This window comes from Diplotaxodon limnothrissa, linkage group LG8 (assembly GCF_057381915.1).
Source record: "Diplotaxodon limnothrissa isolate DT_005_m linkage group LG8, D_limnothrissa_male_GT1.1, whole genome shotgun sequence".
In the NCBI taxonomy this organism is placed as follows: domain Eukaryota; kingdom Metazoa; phylum Chordata; class Actinopteri; order Cichliformes; family Cichlidae; genus Diplotaxodon; species Diplotaxodon limnothrissa.
The window spans coordinates 29884359-29905597 of record NC_140603.1 but is presented as its reverse complement, the minus strand read 5'-3'; the positions used below and the strand labels follow the sequence as shown (position 1 = coordinate 29905597).

Genomic DNA, 21239 nt, shown 5'->3' with positions numbered 1-21239 from the left:
GATCACCGCCTGCAACAAAATCACTGATGCTGGAGTCTTTAGGGAGCACTCAGGCAGCACCAGGATATTGTTTCAGGAAGCGACCGAGAGGCAAAAGGCTAATCTCAAATTCAGAGCGAGATATCTGTAATACTTAGTAGAAAAATCTCATTGAAATAAAAAAAAAAAATCTTTTTGAATAGAGCACAGCAGACAGAAAAATAACACACACACACACACACAAATATGAAAAACGGTTAATAAAGCTGGATTTTCAAGAAGTTTGAAGGACATGTTTGAGGAGGGCTTTTGATTCATTCAACTGAAAGCAGATCAAGCTTGGGTTAAGCATTCACTGAACGTTAACCGATTTAAATGAATGGACACGTGTGAGGTAGTTTGGAGGCTTCAGCAGTAATACTCTACAAATAAACCGCATTAGATGACTGCATCTTGTCTGTTAGTAAAGCCATCCGGTGTTCTCACTGAACAGCAATGACTGAAATCTGTTATCAGTATTGAAGAACAGTAAGTTATGATATACAGGCTCACTGCTGTAGATCACAGAGACGATAACCTTATGGCTAAAATCAAAGGCGTCCTTTAATTCTACTATCCAAGAAACCAGATGAGTCAGATGGTGACTCTTAAATTAATGATCGTTATCAGGGCAAAAACCTGAGTATCTGTTGGACACCAAAAGAGTGGTAGTCGGGTCACTTTGTGCAAATATTCTCTGCAAGCTTTCAAAACTTTTTGGCAGCATTTCACCAACGGGTAGAAATGTTTTTGAACATGTGCGACTGCTCTTCTAACTTCTGCATTTCCCAAAGAAGTTCTCTTTTCCAGGCCACCAGGGTAAATACAAATTAATAACTTTGACCACCTTCTGGTAAAAATTCGTTTTAGAAATATGTACGAGAGCTAGTCCTAGCCGATGTCTTTCTAACACAATACGTTGACGATTTGGAAATAAAGTCATAGCAGTCTGGACCGTTTTAAAATATTTAAAAAATACAGGCATTTACGAGAGTCACACCTTTTGGTCTGCATTTTGAAAGTCTCTGGTTAAGATCAGACTGAAGGTGAGTCGGGGCCTGTGCTGGGGCAGAACTGAGGCATACAAAAAACTAACTGCTTCAGCTAAAAGAGGACTGATGATATAGAATAATTGTGTTATTTATAGGGTAAACAGAGGTAAACAGAGACTGCCTGCTTGACTGAACAGCATCAGTGACAGCAGTCGGATTTGTCAGGCTTAAGTCTGAAACGACTCTTTACCTGTGCGTGAAGTTGTGTTTGTGCAGGTGCAGGAGGCCTGAGGAAATGTCACAGGCCATCCTTTGAAGAATCAGGGGCTCTGGGCTCATGGTTTCAGAGGTTCTGCAGCTTCTGAGGTAACCCTTCACATCCCCCTGCACATGAAAGAGAGCTATAAAACATCTGTATGACCACTGGAGGGCAGTCTTACTATTTTACTGCGTCGTCTTTGTCCAGTCATGTAAACTTTGATTGGTGTCAGAAACCGGAACATTGCACAGGAGAAGACCAGACGAACTAGCAAATTTGTTGTCTTCACTTTTCTTTATGGAAATGGATAATTAGAGATTTTAGGGATGAGCCGAGAAATCCGGCCATCTGAGTGAATTAAGCTTCTCTTTGGACTAAATATCATCTTCTTGGCAGTCTTCATTCTAGTTTGTCTTAAAGCTTTAGACTGTTTGGAGTCTACATAATAAATAACAAGTTTGATGCTAATAATTGCAAAGTTTCCTCTATGTTAGATCTGAATGGGATGTTTTTGGTTTAGCTTTTGCTAACATTTCCACACTCGACCTCGCCTTATAAGAGGAACTACCCACCTGCACTTAACCTACAGTGGGAATAAAAATAAAAGATGAGAAGTGGCAGGAGGCTCTTGGTTTTACTATTATTCACTATAAATATCTGTGTGTAATCTACTAAACCAATCACGGTGAAGGATTCTGGGAAGTGGTTGGAGTGGCACAAGTGTAAATTGACTCACTTTAAGCTTGTCTGCCAAATACTTACAGCAGCTGCCAAGAAGGATTTTATTAGACAGTTAATATAACATTCTACAATGACAAATTACTAAAATGCTTTCAATCAGTTGAAGTACTACAGAATTTGGATTAAAGTCAACAGTCAAAAAAGTTGTCAAGGACATTAATAAACTAATGTTAAACACGGTGATTTTATTAAAATATTAAACCCTTTAAATTAAACTGGGATCGTCAAAATAAAATCCCCAGTTGAGATTTGGTATTGTATATATTTTTTTCATACAATGATTTAAAGAGTGTCTCTGTGCACCTGTCTCATGGCTTTGAATACTCACCAGTGGACAAAACTCCAGCACCAGCAGGTAGGGAGTGATCTCAGTGCACTGGGCCAGACACTGCAGCAGAGCAGGATGCTGGAGGGCACTGGAGAGCAGAAGAGAACAGGATCTCAGCATGCACATATTATGTATCACCTTTAAACACGAGTATATGTTTTAGTATTACATGGGTATAAATACTTTTGGTATTGAGATATGGTTGATATATTTGAGTATTCAAGAAAATATTAGACAACCACGCTGAGACACCATCCATCTTAATTTAACAAGTACTGTTTTGTGGTAATATCATTTATTTTTCATTCTTCATACTCTGCTTTTATTTTTTCCATTTAACCTTAAAGTACATTTAAAGTGTTTTTTCTTTTACTCTGATTCGATTTTAACCTTGATCTGCATTTTATTCTTGCACATGTACCAGGCATACATTTATTCTAACTTATTATTCTTATGATACTCTCTATGCACCGATCACCTTTAACAACTTTAATGCAATCCACCGAGAGGTCTGTCATTATTATACTTTTACAAGCTTGTATGTGTTACTGTTATTGCCGCTGAGAAGATTTTAACCTATGTTAACGACAAAGGGGCAAAATAACAGCAACACGTTAGAATATAAACACCGTGACCTCAGTCTGATTTTTTTTTCCAACAAAAATGGAAAAAGTATAAAATTTTTAAAAGAAGAGTTTATGACAGAGTTATTGTATTGGCTTTACATTGCATTTGTATTCCCAAGGAAGTATAAAGTATAATTTGCCCAGATAATGCCTGAATCCCTCTGCAGGGATAAATAAAGGATTAATTATTAGGATGAATAATTATATATTACAGTATTTATTAAGTATATTTAAAGACATGCATCCTTAGTTTTAACTAAAATATTTGACTGATTGTGATTGGAAAACAAAAGCATGATGCTATACATAAAAGTTACAGAAAAGCAAGTAAAAGCAAGTTTCATAGATCCTGGGAAGCTGACCCGTCAGTATTTTATAAGTTTATCTCAAGTTTTGAACATAAAACATTTGCAGATGTCTGCCTCAAACACCCGGAAGGGTGACAAGAAAGAGAATTGAGAGAAACCAGGAGCAAACGACAAACAAAAATGGACTAAAACGTCAGGACAGAGGACACAAAAATGACAAAGACATGAGAGATGCTCAGGGCTCAGGGGTGGCTCAGGTTTACCTGATCCAGCTTCAGTTAAGGAGACTTTATTAAAATGTAGACTGGACATATGTAAGCACTACTTCTGCCCTTTCAATCAGTACTTTTAGACTGTAGATTTTACATGTACTGCTTAAATTGTCCATGTAAGAATAAACTACAGACACATGTGAGGGAGGTGAAGGTGTACCGGTAAGGCTGTGCTTCTTCCAGGAAGTGCATCTGGTCCTGTACGCTGGCACTGGCTTTGAGTTCCTTGACCACCACTTGGGTGGTGTTCAGGCCTGCGTTCACCTCCCCCAGAAGAACCTGAAACAAGTAGAGACAAATGCATACAGGGGAAGGCACACAGACAGGATGGCCACGTTCACATAAGCAAACACATTAAACATGCAATGGGAGTACCATTACACAAAGACAGACAAAACGAGATGAAGCAGGCATGCGGGAGTTCAGCAGTGCAGATAATACGCACACACAGATGGACATACCCAGTGACGGTGCACAAGGATGAGGAGGGTGGATGAATATTCATGAGTGAACAGTATGAATAAGAAAAGGAGGAGAAGCAGACAAAGAAGCAGAAGGGGGAAACGAGAGAGAATGACAACAACATGTTATCTGGTTGAAGTCATTTGAGCGCCTAGTTCTCTCCCATCTCAAGACCCTCACAGCCCCCCTCCTGGACCCCCTGCAGTTTGCATATAGAGCCAACAGGTCTGTAGACGACGCCATCAACATGGCCCTACACTTCATCCTGCAGCATCTGGACTCCCCAGGAACCTACGCCAGGATCCTGTTTGTGGACTTCAGCTCTGCCTTCAACACCATCCTTCCAGACCATCTCCGAGGCAAGCTTTCCCAGATGAATGTGCCTGATCCCATCTGCCGGTGGATCACTGACTTCCTGACGGACAGGAAGCAGCACGTGAGGCTGGGGAAGAATGTCTCGGACTCCCGGACCATCAGCACCGGCTCCCCTCAGGGCTGTGTTCTTTCTCCTCTGCTCTTCTCCCTGTACACCAACTGCTGCACCTCCACCCACCAGTCTGTCAAGCTAATCAAGTTCGCAGATGACACCACCGTCATTGGGCTCATCTCTGACGGGGATGAGTCTGCCTACAGGAGGGAGGTTGAACGTCTGGTGACCTGGTGCAGCCACAACAACCTGGTGCTGAATGCCCAGAAGACAGTGGAGATTATTGTGGACTTCAGGAAGCACACAGCCCCACTCCCCCCCATCATCCTGACTGACACCCCCATCACCTCTGTGGACTCATTCCGCTTCCTGGGTACCACCATCACCCAGGACCTGAAGTGGGAGCCCACCATCACCTCCGTCATCAAGAAAGCCCAGCAGAGGATGTACTTCCTGAGGCAGCTGAAGAAATTCAACCTGCCAACACGGACGATGCTGCAGTTCTACACTGCAATCATCGAGTCCATCCTCACCTCCTCCATCACCGTGTGGTACGCTGGAGCCACTATCAGGGACAAACAGAGACTGCAGCGTGTTGTGCGCTCTGCTGAGAAGGTGATTGGCTGCAGACTCCCATCTCTGCAGGACCTGTACACCTCCAGGACACTGCGGCGTGCAGCCCGGATCTCAGCTGACCCTTCTCACCCTGGACACAGTCTGTTTGACCTGCTCCCCTCAGGCAGGAGGCTCTGGTCCATTCGCACCAGAACCTCTCGCCACAAGAACAGTTTCTTCCCCTCTGCTGTTGGACACATGAACAATAACCACATGACTGCCCCCGCCACTCACACATGACCCTACGCTGTGTCACTGCATCATTTCATGTCTGGCACTGATCACCACCTGCACTCATGTATATATCCTTCTACGTAGCACTCTTAATTCTTATTCTCATGTATATATCTCATGTATATCTCATGCACATATCTTTCTTTCTACATAGCACTTTAACTCTTATTGTTTGCACTGAAGCACCGCAGCAAATTCCTAATGTTGTAAACCTCAACATCTGGCAATAAACCCATTCTGATTCTGATTCTGATTCTGATTCTGGTAAAAACATGTTAACACACCAGAAGGTTTAGGCTGCAAGGAGGGCTATTACTTTGAAAATTTAGCAGCGTAAAATTTGTTCTCAAGGCCTAAGTCTATCACTTTGGGAACAAGCTGACATCAAAGGCGAGAGGATCGGGCTGGCATTACACACTCAGACATTTCAGGTAACGCAGCGTGTCGGACATTTTTAACCGACTCCCGCTCCGAGCAGGAGCCGGGATCACAGCAAAGACTAACAGCCATGATGTGAGTCTCAACGATGCTGCGTTTCATCTACCCGGCAGGGAGCGACAGATTTGAAATTACCAGCAGGTTTTTATGAAGATTGAGGTTTCTGAAGTGGGCTCACCTTCCCAAACCAGCCATTCCCAATCTCTTTCAGGTAGAGAAGACTGTGGCGGCTGAGATCTGTTGATTTCAGGAGTTGGACTGAATAAGACAGAGAAAAAGAGAAAAGATGTAACAGAGATTGGTGAGTGTCAATCAAAAGCCTTTGAACTGAAGTCATGGTCACTCACAGCACTAAACATTTTGCATGTTTTTGTCCATTTTCTACAAATTTCTTTGCGTTATCGTCAATGATTTAAACTATTTAAACCGCGCTCATTGAGAAAAAATGAAAGTACAAGTGATGAATTGCAGCTGTCCTTGTGGAAAGTTGGTGTCAGTGGTAACATTTAATTTCTTTAACTAAAAAAACAAGATTGTCACTGATATGTAAAATGAATCCACCTGTAAGTGGCATAAATTATTTGTACACACATTAAAGTTTCAACTCCCCCATTTCAACTGCACATGCATATTCCATGTGTGCAGTTTACATAATTTTGACACACTAAACATACTAAAACTAATAATCTTAATGTTATATGTATTTGTCAGTCAGATGGGTCAAGTAAAGTAAAATCCACTAAACACAAATCATTTCCAAAAATACAATCGGTTCTTCTTCACTGGACAGTACATACGATATATTGGATCAAAAGTACATTATCATTAGAATGTAATGCAATGTAAACATTTAATGTTCCATTATCACGCAACAAAATCATGATGGCACTGATGGATTTCACCACTCAAACGGGGCTCGGACAGAAGGAGTGCTTATCGACTATATGAAAATGGAGGGAAACCAAATGCCGAAAAAAGTTTAAGTGTTCATTAAACAATTATAAATAGAAGAAGAGTGCACGTCTTACACTTGAATGCCTTTTTAAAAAGGTTTTCAACTTAAAAAAGATTAATATTTAATTAAAGTAGTATTTAAAAGCTTCTGAAAGACGTCTTACACCTGGAAGCACTGAATAAAATGTTCTTAATTTAAACATTTCTTAACATCTGCAAGTTCAAAAAAACATCTGCATTTGCTGGGGTTCCTGTTTTTTCTTTTTTTAATAGTTTACCCCACTTTAATGCATTTTATTGTTTTATTAGTTCATCATAAGTTTATTAACCTCTCTAAAACATCTATGCGAGAGCTCCTCTGAGCCTGGGACAATTTCCCAAAGAACAAAAAGAGATCTTTTATCTTACCACGATCACATTTCTTGATCTTTTTTATTCTCTCTGCCTGTTTCATCATAATACAGATGAAATGGATTATTCTTTAATAATAAAAGATTTCCTGGTTTTACTACTTTCTATTATAATGACTGGACTTAAACCTGAAACATATACCAAAAGACTAATATGTACAACATGAAGAAATGATATGACGCAACGCACCAGATCCAGGTTGTTAAGTAGCCACTGAAGGGTCCATCCTCTGTTCAGTCGATTGCTGTTAACCGCCTCTAAAGCTAAACATCCGCACATGCCAGTGGATGCTGCCCATTGTTGCCCAGACAAAGCAAACTCTGCCCCTAAGTGTTATTCTCTACCGAGCCGTCTCTGTCACCGGTCTGTGTGGCGGTCCTCCAGCTCACCGGTGCATCGCTCTCAGCATCCCCCGATGACCCGCGTCCTTCCTGCTTGCTGAACATGCCCAACCGCCCCATCCTGTCCCAGCTCCACCGAATGAAACAGACTGAGGGTAGCATCCCCTCCTCTCTCCCCTCACCATCTATCTCTTTCTTTCACTCTGTGTCTCCCACGATGGAACTTGGATTCTGGGCGTAGAGGCAGACAGACAGATCTTTGTGGTGCTATCTTCCCCCCTCCAGACTGCGACACAGTCCAGTCACTGTGTGGAGGCCATATTGGGCACCCCTGTCCCCTTCCCCTGACTGGTCATTCCTTACACCCACTTACACTCTTGCTGGGCCATAACAGAATAGCCACTATTGTCTTTTTGCTTAGGGCAGCATGGCACCAGTTAGGACCAGTCAGCAACACTGGAGCCATTATCTGTGAGCTCCATGACATAAGAATAAACTGAGCTTTGGTGATAACTGTGGCATGCAATGAGTTCCACCTACACCCTCATGTTTACCACAAATATTCATAATTCTGACGGAACAATGAGAGAAAAGAAACTCTTAAAGACTATATTAAGCATTTGTTAACTTTCACATTGTCTCTGGCACCATGTTTGGTTTGTGTGCACGCTGCAATGACATTTGTAAGGTATAGTGGGGTATCTGTATATATATATATATATGTAGGAGTATATATACTGTATGAGGGTGGATGTGAAATAATAGATTGAATTTTTCCTTAACATGTAAATGTTTACTCACAACAATGCAAAAGAAGCTGTAGCAGCATATGTTTGGTTGTCTTTGTATTATTCTACTAATACTAGATCTCTCTGTTCATGCATCCATGCACTCTTTATGAATTCATTTATTCCCAGGCCTTTCAGCCCTTAATTTAACCATCACGACTACGTTTCTAACCCTAACCTAATTCTAATCGTAACCCTAAGCCTAAAAGTTGTAAATTTCATGACATTTTAATCAGTCAATTGATCCAAAACTCTCACAAAGGTAGCCCTATGCATGTCAATGTAAGCTCGATTGTGTTTGGTCCTGTGTCCAAACACAATTGCTCAGAATAAGAACAGAAAAATATGCTCACAGAGTGCTTGAAATGAAAAAAACCCACATTACTGAGCTAAGTTCTGAGATCCTATTTATAAGTTAATTTCATTTGACAGCACTGACCGGCCCTTACTAAGATGCTGAGCATGTTGATAAGAATGCATCAGGCTCAAAAACCCCAGCAGCCGGGAAGCCTTTAGCGAGATGCACGTTGGCAAAATCAATCATGGCCAAATGGAATTCCCATTATCCCCTAACAGTCCAGTGCATCATGGCTCACTCTCTGCAGGTGCTGAGCTGTAGTGCTGTCCTTGGATAATCATTTAAAGCCAATTATGACGTTTAACCATCCTTTTTGTTTGGCTACAGACGACAGAGCAGCGAGACTGTTCTATATGAGATAAATAAGGATCATTTTGAGCTGTGAATCATGTAACTGTGCCGAGGCCAGTGATGAAAGAAGCGGGAAATGAGTAGAACATCTCCCTTTTTTTGCTTCAATTCCTCATTGTGTTTTTATGTGTGTGTGTAGTTGTTCTCATGTGTAATATGAGTGGGTGTGAGCTCCATTAGTCGTTACAGTGCAGCCTGCAATGCACAACAGCTGCATCAGGGCGGGTCCTTGAAACTGGGCTCTGGTCTGAGCCAAGCTCTCGCAATACCGGTGTCTCATTAGGAACTCCACTTATTCACACAGTCCAAGCACAGCCCCACAGCGCTGCAGGATGACAGAAGAGATGGGAATATTGGCTGAAATCCTCCTGCTTCAGCCCTCAGGAATTATCAGACATTAGAAATCTGAGACTCACACCAGCACGGTGTTGAAAGTAACGTCAGGAGCTTTCATTCTTGGAGCCCCTTCATTCGCTTCCTCAGTCATTTTGTGGCAGTCACTGCTCTTCCTTTGTAGTTTTTTCATGCTTTTTATTTGTTTTTGTAATTAAATGTTCTTCTTCTCTCTTTCTTTCTTTCTTTTATAGTTTTAATATTTTATCCTCATGAAAAAGCTTTCTAAACTGCGTTTGTAGGAAGATATACAGATAAGTTTGAAGTTGAAGTAGAAACGTTAGAGTAAAATGAGACCTGTTCTTGATGAAATGGCAGCAAATAACTGAAAACTAAAATTATGAGAAACGTGAGAAACATGAAATGGAGCGAGACGGATCATTTTCTTTACCTCATTTCCCTTAAAAACAAATACCCCAAATGATGTCACTGGGTGAGGCAGTCCTCAAGGTGCAGTAATGAATCCCTGACTGCCACTACAATACAAACCATATGGCTCCTATTATTTACAGAAGAAAAAACGCCTGCTTTAAAGGATCAGGTTCCAAAATCATAGGAAATAAGTAAGAGAGTGTTTTCTAACGCGCACAACGTTGTATACAAATGAATTTGGTTTTAATTGCCAAAGTTTTGCTTTTGATGCCATGAAACCAAATCTGCCTGTCTAGATCATAGACTGTATATAAAAGATGTTGGAAACTGTGATCAGGAACGTCTTTGAAACCAGATGTGACCAGGATCTACCTGACAAAAGAGCGACACTGCATGATCAGACCATAACAACTTGTCAATCACACGGCTAACGGGGACCACAATTTACAAAAAGCACATCTTGTTGAACTCAGAAAGCCTTGAAATGAGTGATTAACATAAAAACTCTTGAGGAAAGTGTTTGCTGAAGTCCTTTCCTGCAGGTTTCTATACAGTCCAAGCGATAACCTCTGGGGGCTGAAAAAGTCTGCCAACAAAGAAGTGCCAAAAACTGCAGCTCCTTCAGTGGCTGTTTGAGTCACTCTCCATGGACTCCTGTGATAAAACGCATTACAGCATTAAAAAGCAGGTTTACAGCCTGGTAGTAAAACACAGTTTTGTCTGCAGACCCTTTCCTCCCCCATATCAACCGTGCTGTGGGTAAACAGCTTTCAGAACCTATCCCCTGGCATGCCAGCAAGGCCTAAGTTTACGTGTGTGACCACTTTGTGTAGCTGAGCGGAGGCAGTGAAGTGGAACAAAACCACAGGTGACACTACGCTACTATGTCCATCTATTTTTTTCTGTAAGTAAAAATTGACCTGACTTTTCAGACCCGGGTTGCATCCATCTATCATTAAAGGTATATTGTGTAGGCATCATAAAGAATAAGAAACAGAATTCTTCCTTATTAAAATAAAATTACCCTTCAGGATTTTATTTTTTTATTCGACTACATTCAGACGTGAAACCGAGCAAACATTTACATTTCGGTGTATTTGTGCTTTGTTGCAGACCCGCGTTTGCGTGGGCTCGATCCACAAAGTCTCACCACACTCCAGTGCCATAAGTTTATCAGGCAGCATCAGCCCATTAACACACAACAAGGACCATTGTCACATACGAGCAAAAAGGAGAAAGAAAGCATCAGAGTGAGAGGGGAGAATTCTCACTGGGGTTTTGTGCTCTTGCATGCCTCACATACCAACAAACAGCAGTGTAGGCTGGTCGCCTGGACATTATTATACAACAGGCAGATGTTTGTGGGAGAGAGTGAAAGCTAAAGAGCACAGAGTTCATTCTGTAGGGACCTGCAGCGAGGGATTGTGGGATAGGTGGAGATCCAGCTGACCGAGGCCAGCGTAAGGGTGGTGTTCACTCCAGGGACAAATGTTGACGAATGCCAGACACACTAGTCTTCTCCATCTTATGTTACTCTCACACCCTTGATATGCACTTGAATGTGTTATGTTCTGGTACTTTTACTAAACTCCTGAAAGGTTTGCATCAGTTTGTAAATGACTGCACGCATAAATGACTAACCAATGATTAAAAATTGTCACAAGTGAAATTAGGATTGGATATTCTTTAAACTCTGGTTCATTTCACATCGTGCCTTCCAACAGCAGAGAAAAAGCACAAATCACTTTAAAGTTGATCCGTGGATTTCGGAGATTTACTCTGTGAGAAAACAGCAAAGGAAAATGGGAGGACCCTGTTTAACTGCTTCTCCTTTTTCAGAATCAGAATCAGAAGACTTTATTTATCCCCAAGGGGCAATTAACAAACAACAAAGTGACTGAAAGGTGAATAAATAACTATAAGTGACTAAAAGTGAATAAAGTGTCGGTAGTATAAGAAGAGTGTAGAGTAGTTTATGTTTATGGGTGTGGGAAATGTTCTTATCGGCTGGAGTTAAAAAGCAGAGTGGCTGAGGGGACAAAGGTGGCTCTCCTCCTCCTCTCTGTCCTGCAGGAAATGCATCGGAGGCGTCGCCCAGAGGGGAGCCATTGAAATGCGGGGTGAAGAATGTGAGAGGGGTCGTTGATGATTTTGGCTGCCTGTCTAAGGGCCTGTTGACTGAAAACCTGCCAGAGTTCTGACAGGTAGGCCAATGATTTTAGAGCACACTGATGCGGTGTGCTGCAGTCTGTTCCTGTATGAAGGCTGAGGGAGTGGAACCAGCAGCTGATGGAGGTCATGATGCTTTCCAGGAAGGCGTAGTAAAAAGTCATCATGATGAGTGTGCCGACTCCAAAGGAGTTGAGTTTCCTAAGGAGGTATAGCTGTTGGTGGCACCTCCTGAGAATCTCTCTGTGTTGGCAGAGAATTTCAGGAGGTTGTCAAAGATGGTTCCCAGGTATTTGTGCTCCTCAACTACCTCCACTGGCTTCCTGTGGATGGTGGTGGTGACTGAAGCAGCCAGATCCCTCTGCCTACTGGAGAATTCACCACCATCTCTTTGGTTTTGCTCACGTTCAATTCAAGTTGGAGCTGTCACACCACTCTACAAACTCCTGCAGAGTGGACCCGTGGTGTTGTGAGGGGCCTGACAGCAGTGACAGGAGAACTGAGTCGTCAGCATATTTAACCAGGTGACAGTTGGGCTGTGTGGATCTGCAGTCATCGGTGTAGAGGATGAAGAGAAGGGGGGAGAGCACACAGCCCTGGGGGGAGCCAGTGGAGGTGGAACGGAGACCGGAGAGAGTTGTTGACCCGAACTTTCTGAGTCCTGTTGGTCAAAAAGTCCAATATCCACAGGATTAGCTGCTCATCAGGTGAAATCGGGTGGAAAGTTTAAAGGCTGGAATATGAGGCTGCAGAGTGTTGAACGCTGATGAGAAACCAGCAAAAAGAAGTCTGGCGGAGGAGTCAGGGAGCTCCAGATGTTTGTGGATGGAGTCCAAGATGAAGATTTTTGCATCATCGACACCTCTGCGTGCACGGTAAGCAAACTGGAGTGGGTCCATCAGGGGTCATTTGCTCTTACCATGTGCTGTTTTATGATCTTCTCCATGGCCTTCATCACCAGGGAGGTGAGGGCCACAGGACGAAGATCATTCAGAGACTTTAGGTTGTTTCTTTTGGGGATGGGGATGACTGGAGTGTTTCCACAGCTGGGGGACGGTGTGACTGTCAGCTGAGTGTTGAAATAGAGTCCGGAACACACTTCCTAGTTGCCCTGCAAAGGGCCTCAGAACTCGACTGCTAATGTTGTCAGGGCCGGGTGAGCTCCTCTCCCTGGTCCTCCTGAGGGCTCTCACCACATCCTCAGTCCTGAAGCTGAGTGCAGAGCTGCCAGGTTTGAGTGAGGATCTGGACTCCTCAAGCTGGGACATGTTGTCCATCTTAAACGTGGTGTAGAAAGCGTTGAGGTCGTCAGGGAGGGAGGAGGGGTTGCTGCCCTCCACCTGGATGGTTCTGGGGGTGGTGACCACCAGTGTTGGTCAAGTTACTTGAAAAAAGTAATCAGTAACTAATTACTGATTACTCCCCCAAAAAAGTAATCCTGTTACTTTACTGATTACTTATTTTCAAAAGTAATTAATTACTTAGTTACTTAGTTACTTTTTAAAAACACGATTTACAACCTGAATAGGTGATAAAGCGATAGATCTTTCAGCCCAATTCTACTTTTTCTGCATAATCCATCATACAAAATGTAATCAAATGGAAAAGTCTCTTTTTAAAACTTGTTTTATCAGTTTTAATCTTTTAACTTTATGCATCAAGCAAAAATTAATTATATGCAACATTCACTGAGTTGAATAAATTAGTTTAACATTTAAACCTATTTTCTGCACATTCCAGCACATAAAATAAAATATTTTGTGTGTTTACACTCAGTCTTTCAAATAGATGCAAGTAAAACACAGCAGAAAATAAATAAAGTCAAAGACTCAGCGGTCCTGTTGCTCTATTTTCACCTGTAAAGCAGGACAAGGGTAGGCGGAGGTTTACCCTGGTGCAGGTGTGCCGCGGTCAGTGGAAGAATCCGCGAGTTTCTCTGTGAATGTCACATTACGTCGTAGCTACTCGGTGCTTGTTGGAAGTTTAGGGGTTTTTTCGCTGTAAAAAGAAGTTTTCTTCCCACGCACAGCGGACACTAATGTTTTTGTCACTTTTTATGGAATCAAACTCAAAGTAAGGTCAGTACTTCCACGCTTTAAACGCTGCACGCTCATACTCTCTCTGCACTCGATATATGATCCACTGTTGATCTGCACACAGCTGTTGTCACGAACGTCGCACTCGCTTACGTCACTGTCATGAGACATTCTCGCAAAAAAATCACGGTTTTAGTAACGCAGTAACGCAGCGTTCCTACGGGAAAGTAACGGTAATCTAATTACCGATTTTGCAATAGTAATCCCTTACTTTACTCGTTACTTGAAAAAAGTAATCAGATTACAGTAACGCGTTACAAGTAACGCGTTACTGCCCATCTCTGGTGACCACAGTATTCACAGAGGCCATGGTTTTGAGGCCCTGCCAGGCTGAGTGGAGGTCCCCTGTGGTGAATTTTTTTTTCAAGTGTGTTTTTATACTCCAGTTTAGCAGTTTTTATGGTTTTTATTTATCTTGACCTCCCTGTTGACCTCCTTTTTGTCCAGTGCAGAGCCGGTGAAGAAAATCCTGAAAAAGGATTTTTTTTTACACCTTTACAGGTCCCTGTATGTTTTTTTTAACCATAGGGAGTATACATGATAGTTAGACTGTCTCCCTGCTGTCACTCGCTGGTTTGCTGGCTCCCATTTTGAAGCCTTTTTGGCCGTCATCATCGTGCATCTGACTGAACTAATAGTAGGCCCGCCCTAAATCATGGCCTGCTTTATTGTCCTTTTTGACAGTAATGGGAACCATAATTTAAAATGGTGGAACTGAAACCATGAACTCAAATGCTCCAGTTTAATTCAAAGTTCCTGCCCGTGTCTGTGTTTGGAGTACTCGTGCTTCCTTGGAAAATATGACGTTACTGTTTGTTTACTGGAAGAACTGAAAGGAATTTCTAAAAGCTGAAGAACTCCACTCCACTGGGACCTTTTTTGTGTTTTTATATATATATATATATATATAAAAACACCCAGCACGCCCCTGCGGGCGGTTTATCCTTCAAGCTCGGGTCCTCTACCAGAGGCCTGGGAGCTTGAGGGTCCTGCGCAGTATCTTAGCTGTTCCCAGGACTGCGCTCTTCTGGACAGAGATCTCCGATGTTGTTCCCGGGATCTGCTGGAGCCACTCGCCTAGCTTGGGAGTCACCGCACCTAGTGCTCCGAAGCAGCTGGATAGCGTAGTGGTTAGACTACACGCCTTTGGAACAGAGGATCGCAAGTTCGATTCCTGCCTGGGGCGTCTGTATCCAGTAAGGGTCCTAAGGCTAGACCCCCTATGCTAAGCAAGCCTACCGCAGACATGAGCGAGACAGATAAATATGAAGGCATGCCGGCTCGGACGTCGCCCGGATCAACAAGGTCCGCGTCAGGTGTTGAGGAACCAGGGCACCCTGACGAAAAGTGGGCTACTGGAACAAGAAGGCATCGGTGGGCAAGAGACGAAAACAGGGCGTTGTTGGAATGCTACTACGCAAGTAACCCCGGCGGAAGGGGCTACATGAATATATATATATATTGTTTTTTATAGCTGGTGGTATAAAAAAAGAGCACAGAATAAATGGGGTCATATGGAGCCCACAATATAACATTCATGGGTAAACAAATTCTTCTTTCCCAGCAATATTCCATATATTTTATTCAATATCATGAGACGGGTTGAAAGTGAGAGGGGGCTTGAGTATAGAAATGAGCACTACTTCTAATGTGCAGGGAGAAGAGCATGGTTAATGACCGGTTTTATTACCTGATCAAGCTTGTTTTGATTCAGTCAGCACTTTAAATAGAACACGTGTGAGTAGAAAATAAAGTCTTTATAGGAAAAGTTTTAAATAGCAAATCATATCTGCTCAACTCTGTGGGCATTTTTTAAAACACCGAACAGTGATGATAAACTGCTTAATTTTAATTTTGCTAAAAAAATTAACCATTATTTGTACAGGTAGTTCACTGTAAACTGGATTCAAACATAGAAAACAAAGGAAGTTAACGTGCAGTGTTAACTTTAAAAACTCGTGGATTGGGAAGTCCTCGTTACACCCCGTGGAAACAAAATTTAAAAGTAAAACATCCAAAAGGTCAAGTAACAAAACTGTTCTTTAAACTGCAAGTGTTGCTGGAGCTTTGATTTGTAGGAAAAGAAGTTCCTCTTTGTATTAGTAATGCCATGGCACCACAAGCCACATCCACCCTTTTGATTTGAGGCATGAAGTAAGCAGCAGCAGAGAAATTAGTTGTAGCAGCGTCCTGATTGCAGTCACCTTCAACCACAACAGCCAGCTGCTCCTGATGCACAAACAGAGGCTTCTGTTCTGCACTGTGCTTCTTAATGTTTGTTGGAGTTATTGCTTGGAAACGAGTGCCATAGCACGAGTATGTTGTAAAGAAAAAACACAGCTGAGTAATCAGCATGCAAACAAACATTAACATGTTTTATTTCAGTTCAGAAATGGAATCAACGCTAGATTTCCTAAAAGTAAAATAAAGATAAAAATTGTTCTTTTTTGAATCCAGAGAAGTTATTTTAACTATTTAGCTTAATTTCCCTCCTGTTATCGAGCACTAAACATGCTGTAGTTTAAAGATGGCAGTCTAGGTCAACCCACTTTGACCAAACAGACTGAAATATTTTCCAATTTTCCAATCCCATCCAGTCGAATGGAGTCTTTGCCAGGCCGATTCTGGCCCCCGGGTCTTATGTTTGATACCCTTGCATTAGGTGAATTGCAGGGAAAGTTTGGTCCAGCTGATTGGCTCCAGCCCTCGCTCAGCTAAACTGAGCTGAACTCACCTGATCGAGCTGGTTGCTTGGCGACTGGCAGGGACACCTCAGTGAGCGGCAGGATGTAGACGTCAGGACTACCCTGGGAGGCCGGCGAGGCCAAGGTGGACATGTCTGCATGGTACTCCTCCCCGTCCACATTCTTGAATTCCTGCAACACGCCAGGAAACATGCACAAAAGGTCAAAGGTCAAGCTAATGAAGAGTCTGCTCCCACATGGAAAAAAAAAGAAAATTCAAAACTGTAAAACAGTGCAGAGTAAAATTTCAATAATTATGCAACTTCAAACTTAAACAGCATTTAATTTGAGAGTCAGCTCCTTAAAATGCAACTCGCACATTAGAAGTGAAAATTCTCCAGAGACTTCCGCCGTTTTGTAATTTGAGGAAAATATTCATGATGGAAACTTGCTGTGTGTTAATGCATGTTAAATCAAAGCATGGAGGGTTCTTTCATACCAATGAAAACACTGCAGCTTTTGGCCCTGTGCATTTATATTACAATGATGTCAGTGGGAGCTGACAAGTCTTCCACATTAAATGATGAGCAGACTCCTAAATCTATTAAAGAAACAACAACTTTATAACTTAAACTTTTTCTCAACTTCATTATTCAACCTGAGTTATAATATGGGAACCTACTGAAACTACCTCACACCTGTACGCATCAGACCATGTGTTGTCAAAATATATCTCATGGTTTATTACAGCCCATGAGTGCAACAAGAAACATTACCGTTGTAGTCGTCGCAGCAGACTGAACCTTAATCTGAACAAACACAGCTGCTGTCAAGAAATGGAACAGCATCACCTCACTAATGATTCATGATTTAAACTTTGATTTTTCAGTCATTATCAGCCCATTCCTTGTGCCTAACCATTTCAGGAAGAATGTCGGTCTTGGTGGTTTCTTCCTGTTAAAACCTTTCTTCCAAGAAAGCTTGTCTAAGAGAGTTCAGGCTGAAAAATAAAGGTGCTCATACCAAATATTGACTGACAAACTCCTTTATAATAAAATATAAAGAACAATATAAAGCTCAAGACTTTCGCACCTTTAACTTTGTAGCTTTGCACTACAAACTCTTCCATGCTGGATTGCATCATACAGTTCAATCAGGCTGCTGTAGGCCTGTGAGAGGGGAGGGGCCAGGGCGATCCTCCGTTATCATCACTGACCCTCAACAACAGAAAACAGAGATTTTTGTTGTTTTTGTTTGCACTAACCCTGATTATTGTGGCACTGATGTATGGTTATGTAGAAAGTTGATGATATTTTGGCACAAGCACTGAAGCAGAGCTGAGATAAACTGAAACAAGCTGTCCTGGCTCGGTTCTGCATTTCTGTGAGCTGTTTGTAAAACTGTTGGAGAGTCGCAGTGTAAACAAAGCCAGTCTGGAATGTCCAGAGATTATTAGCTCTAAGATTACATGTATCTCAATCCTCTTCTGAGATAAGCTTGATGACTTACGCGTTTTGGAAACATGTAGAGGACAGACTGGAGACGAGAGCTTCGCTGTCTTACTTTCACTCCACAAAAAAATGGTTTTCTTTAAATTAAATTTTCATGCAAAATTGACAATGAACATATTTATTAAACACTAAGGCACAAAGGGGGTCTTTTAACGTGATTTACTACCAATTTAGACAATCCCTCTGCTTCACAGGCCCTAAACAGCAGCAGGCAGAGTGATCAATGCATCTGCGAGTGGATTAGGGAGGTTGGTGTCACACCCACATCCCTGGCAAGACAGATCCTTTAACATGGTTAAAGATCAAATTGAACTTGAAAGAAGCTGAAAACAAGAGATGAGTAAGGTAACTTGTTTTAAATTGTTAACAAAGAAAAAACAAAGAAAAACTGTGCCCACATTTGTAAAAATGTTGTATGAATGAACATAGTGAAGACTCTATAATACTAACTATACTAAAAATCAACTTGCACTCTAAACCACTATTGAGAAATGTGAAGAATAAATGCTGTACTACAAACTAACAACAAAGATAGAAAAAAAGGGCTTCTTTCTCTGCCAGGGCTGAACAATTTTGCACAACAGCTGCAAAGCTGAATTTCATGAAACTTGGTGGAGAGGCGTGGCATCGTCAAAGGAAAAAGCCATCAAATTCTGGAGCAGATTCACATTTTTTAAATATTAGCTCACTTTGGCTGTTAATATTCTTTTGAATGTTGCATAAAATAGGTCACAGGTCTTGTTTCTAATTCAATTTTAAAAAATGCATTTAGGAGCTGGTGAAAGCCTCCGTCTGCTGAACGTAGTCACACATCGATGAAGCAATGAACGAGGAGGGGAGGGAGGTGGTCTCACACACACACACACACACACACACACACACACACACACACACACACACACACACACCGGATGTCAGAATAAAATCTCTCAGATGGGAGCTGGAAAGCAGCGGTGTCCCATCGCTGGAAAAGACTGACCTTCTGCGGCCCTCTGAAACACCCACACAAACACATGCACACATAAACACCTCCATCTCATGCCTCATCCTGTCTGTCCCCCAAGAAAGTGGGTGCGCACACACACACACACACACACACACACACACACACACACACACACACACACACACATATTAGTGCACCCCCCCTTCTTCAGATCCAAATCTTCACACGGCCCTGCTCGCCCTCCTATTCAACATGTGGTTTCACTCTCCACACTTTACACACTGGCACACACACTGTCACTGCAGACTTGCGCACACACACGCATACACATACAACAGCATTTACACAACACCATAAGCATCCCATTCTGTGAGTTCTGCAGTCAAAGTGTTTAATCTATGGCTGCAAAAAATGTGTACTTTTCATTATTGTGCACAAATTTTGTCCTGTAATGAGTCCAAAACCTAAAGGTTCTGCAATCGTATGAAACAGATAAAAGCAGCACACGATTTCCATCATGCTTTATAGAAATGTCATCTTTGCTTGACTCATGAAAAAAATCAAAACTAATAAAAGGGGAAAAATCTTAACAACAAATGCATTTGTTGTTAAGATAAAGAAAACCTCTCAACATCTTTGGATTTCCTTTGCAAAATGTCTGTTTCCAATATTTACTTTAAACTTTCCTTCTTAGTAACAAAAAATAAATTCTCTACAACATCATCTGCAAGCTTACCTCTCCCCAAAATCTGCAGGTGAAGATGACATCCCAAATGCCCTCAAATTTGGGTTACAGCATCTCAACCTCTTTTTTCCCCTTACATACACACTGAGTGCCCCCCCGCCCCACTTCACGGCTCCCATTGGTTGAGGGCAGCAGGATGATGGCAGTGGCAGGAAGAGCGGCTGCAGCAAAAGGCTTCATCACGCTGCACTGAGAGTTTCACTGTTGCTCCACAGAGAAGAAGGAAGACAAAGGTTTGCAGCTTGACCACTGAGTGTCCCTGGGATTACTGGGGATGGAGGGAGAACCAGAAGGGGGGGACACAGAGGAAGAGGGAGGAGCAGTATCTCCCAGCTCACAAGTGGGACTGAACTTATGGTTATCTCATGAGGGGAGAGGGGAGAAACTGAGCCCCCAGAAAAATGTGTGAGAGAGAAAAATACAAGTGGGAGGAGGAGGAGGGATGAAGGGTGAGGGAGTAGAGGTGGGGGGATGGGGGGTATTCACATACTATATGTGTGACATCACTCGCTCTCTTCCTTTCTCTACTAAAATCCAGAGAACATCTGCGGGGCAGTCCCCTTCTCCACAAAACCAAGAAAAAAAAACAGCCAGATGTATTTTTTATTAACACAACGCTTGTAAGGACATTCCTTTCACTGCTTTTCTCTCTGCCTTTTAACCTTTGACCTCACTGACCTTAGTCTACACTTAAGTTGACTAGCTCTATAACTTATTTAGGTTTTCTAAAAATTCCCTTGCTGTGGATCATGTTCCATGTGTGAAACTTGCCTGTGGGCTTCCTCCGACAGTCTAAACAAAAACGCTTGTTAGATTAACTGGTTTGATGACGTTGGCTGTGGATGTGAAGCAGATCGAGGGATTAAAGGGCGCTGAGGTATTGAAGCTGTACATTAAGAACAGAAGAGCAGAGGAACTATTCATGGTCGAGTGACCTTAAGCTGTATAACTGAGAGACTTTCACTATGAAAACTGTTTGAGTCAAACACTGCTGCTGTTTTAATAGACTGGTATACAGCAAATTAAGATATTTAGGAAGCAGGTTTACTGTTATTATTATTACATTATTATTGCTTCTTTTTGTGGCTCAGTTTAGATTTTGCTTCATACTTGTCTGATACAGCTCTTTTGACAGGAATCAAATTATCTATGTAACATGTGTCCTTTTTAAATTAGATGAGATGATAACAAACAGCTTAAGCAGACCAAATCTCCTAAATTCGACTCTCACCTCCCCGCTACTGTCTGCAAAACACAGAGACCTTTTCGCTCTTGCCCCCCCTCCTCAAAGTGTTTTTTCCTATCTCCAAAAATCCCCCTTCCTTCTCTGGGAGAAGCTGTGTCTAATTCCAGATGAGGCCCCGAGGCCGGATGCACTGCAGGCTCATGGGTATGCCCTT

At 42.2% G+C, this 21239-nt stretch overlaps 1 protein-coding gene across 1 annotated transcript in view; it reads right to left on the bottom strand.

Moving 5' to 3' along the window:
• aatkb (apoptosis-associated tyrosine kinase b) overlaps nucleotides 1–20086 on the bottom strand; it is a 30417-nt gene extending 10331 nt beyond the window's left edge. Inside the window, exons 1-6 of the mRNA XM_085361652.1 lie at nucleotides 19831–20086; nucleotides 16688–16829; nucleotides 5899–5978; nucleotides 3705–3823; nucleotides 2339–2426; nucleotides 1261–1394 (exon numbers count right to left, since the gene is read on the bottom strand). Of these exons, the coding sequence (XP_085217778.1) occupies nucleotides 1261–1394; nucleotides 2339–2426; nucleotides 3705–3823; nucleotides 5899–5978; nucleotides 16688–16790 (524 nt within the window). The 5' untranslated portion in view covers nucleotides 16791–16829; nucleotides 19831–20086. The remainder of the gene's footprint in view (nucleotides 1–1260; nucleotides 1395–2338; nucleotides 2427–3704; nucleotides 3824–5898; nucleotides 5979–16687; nucleotides 16830–19830) is intronic.
• Between the last annotated feature and the right edge of the window lie 1153 nt (nucleotides 20087–21239).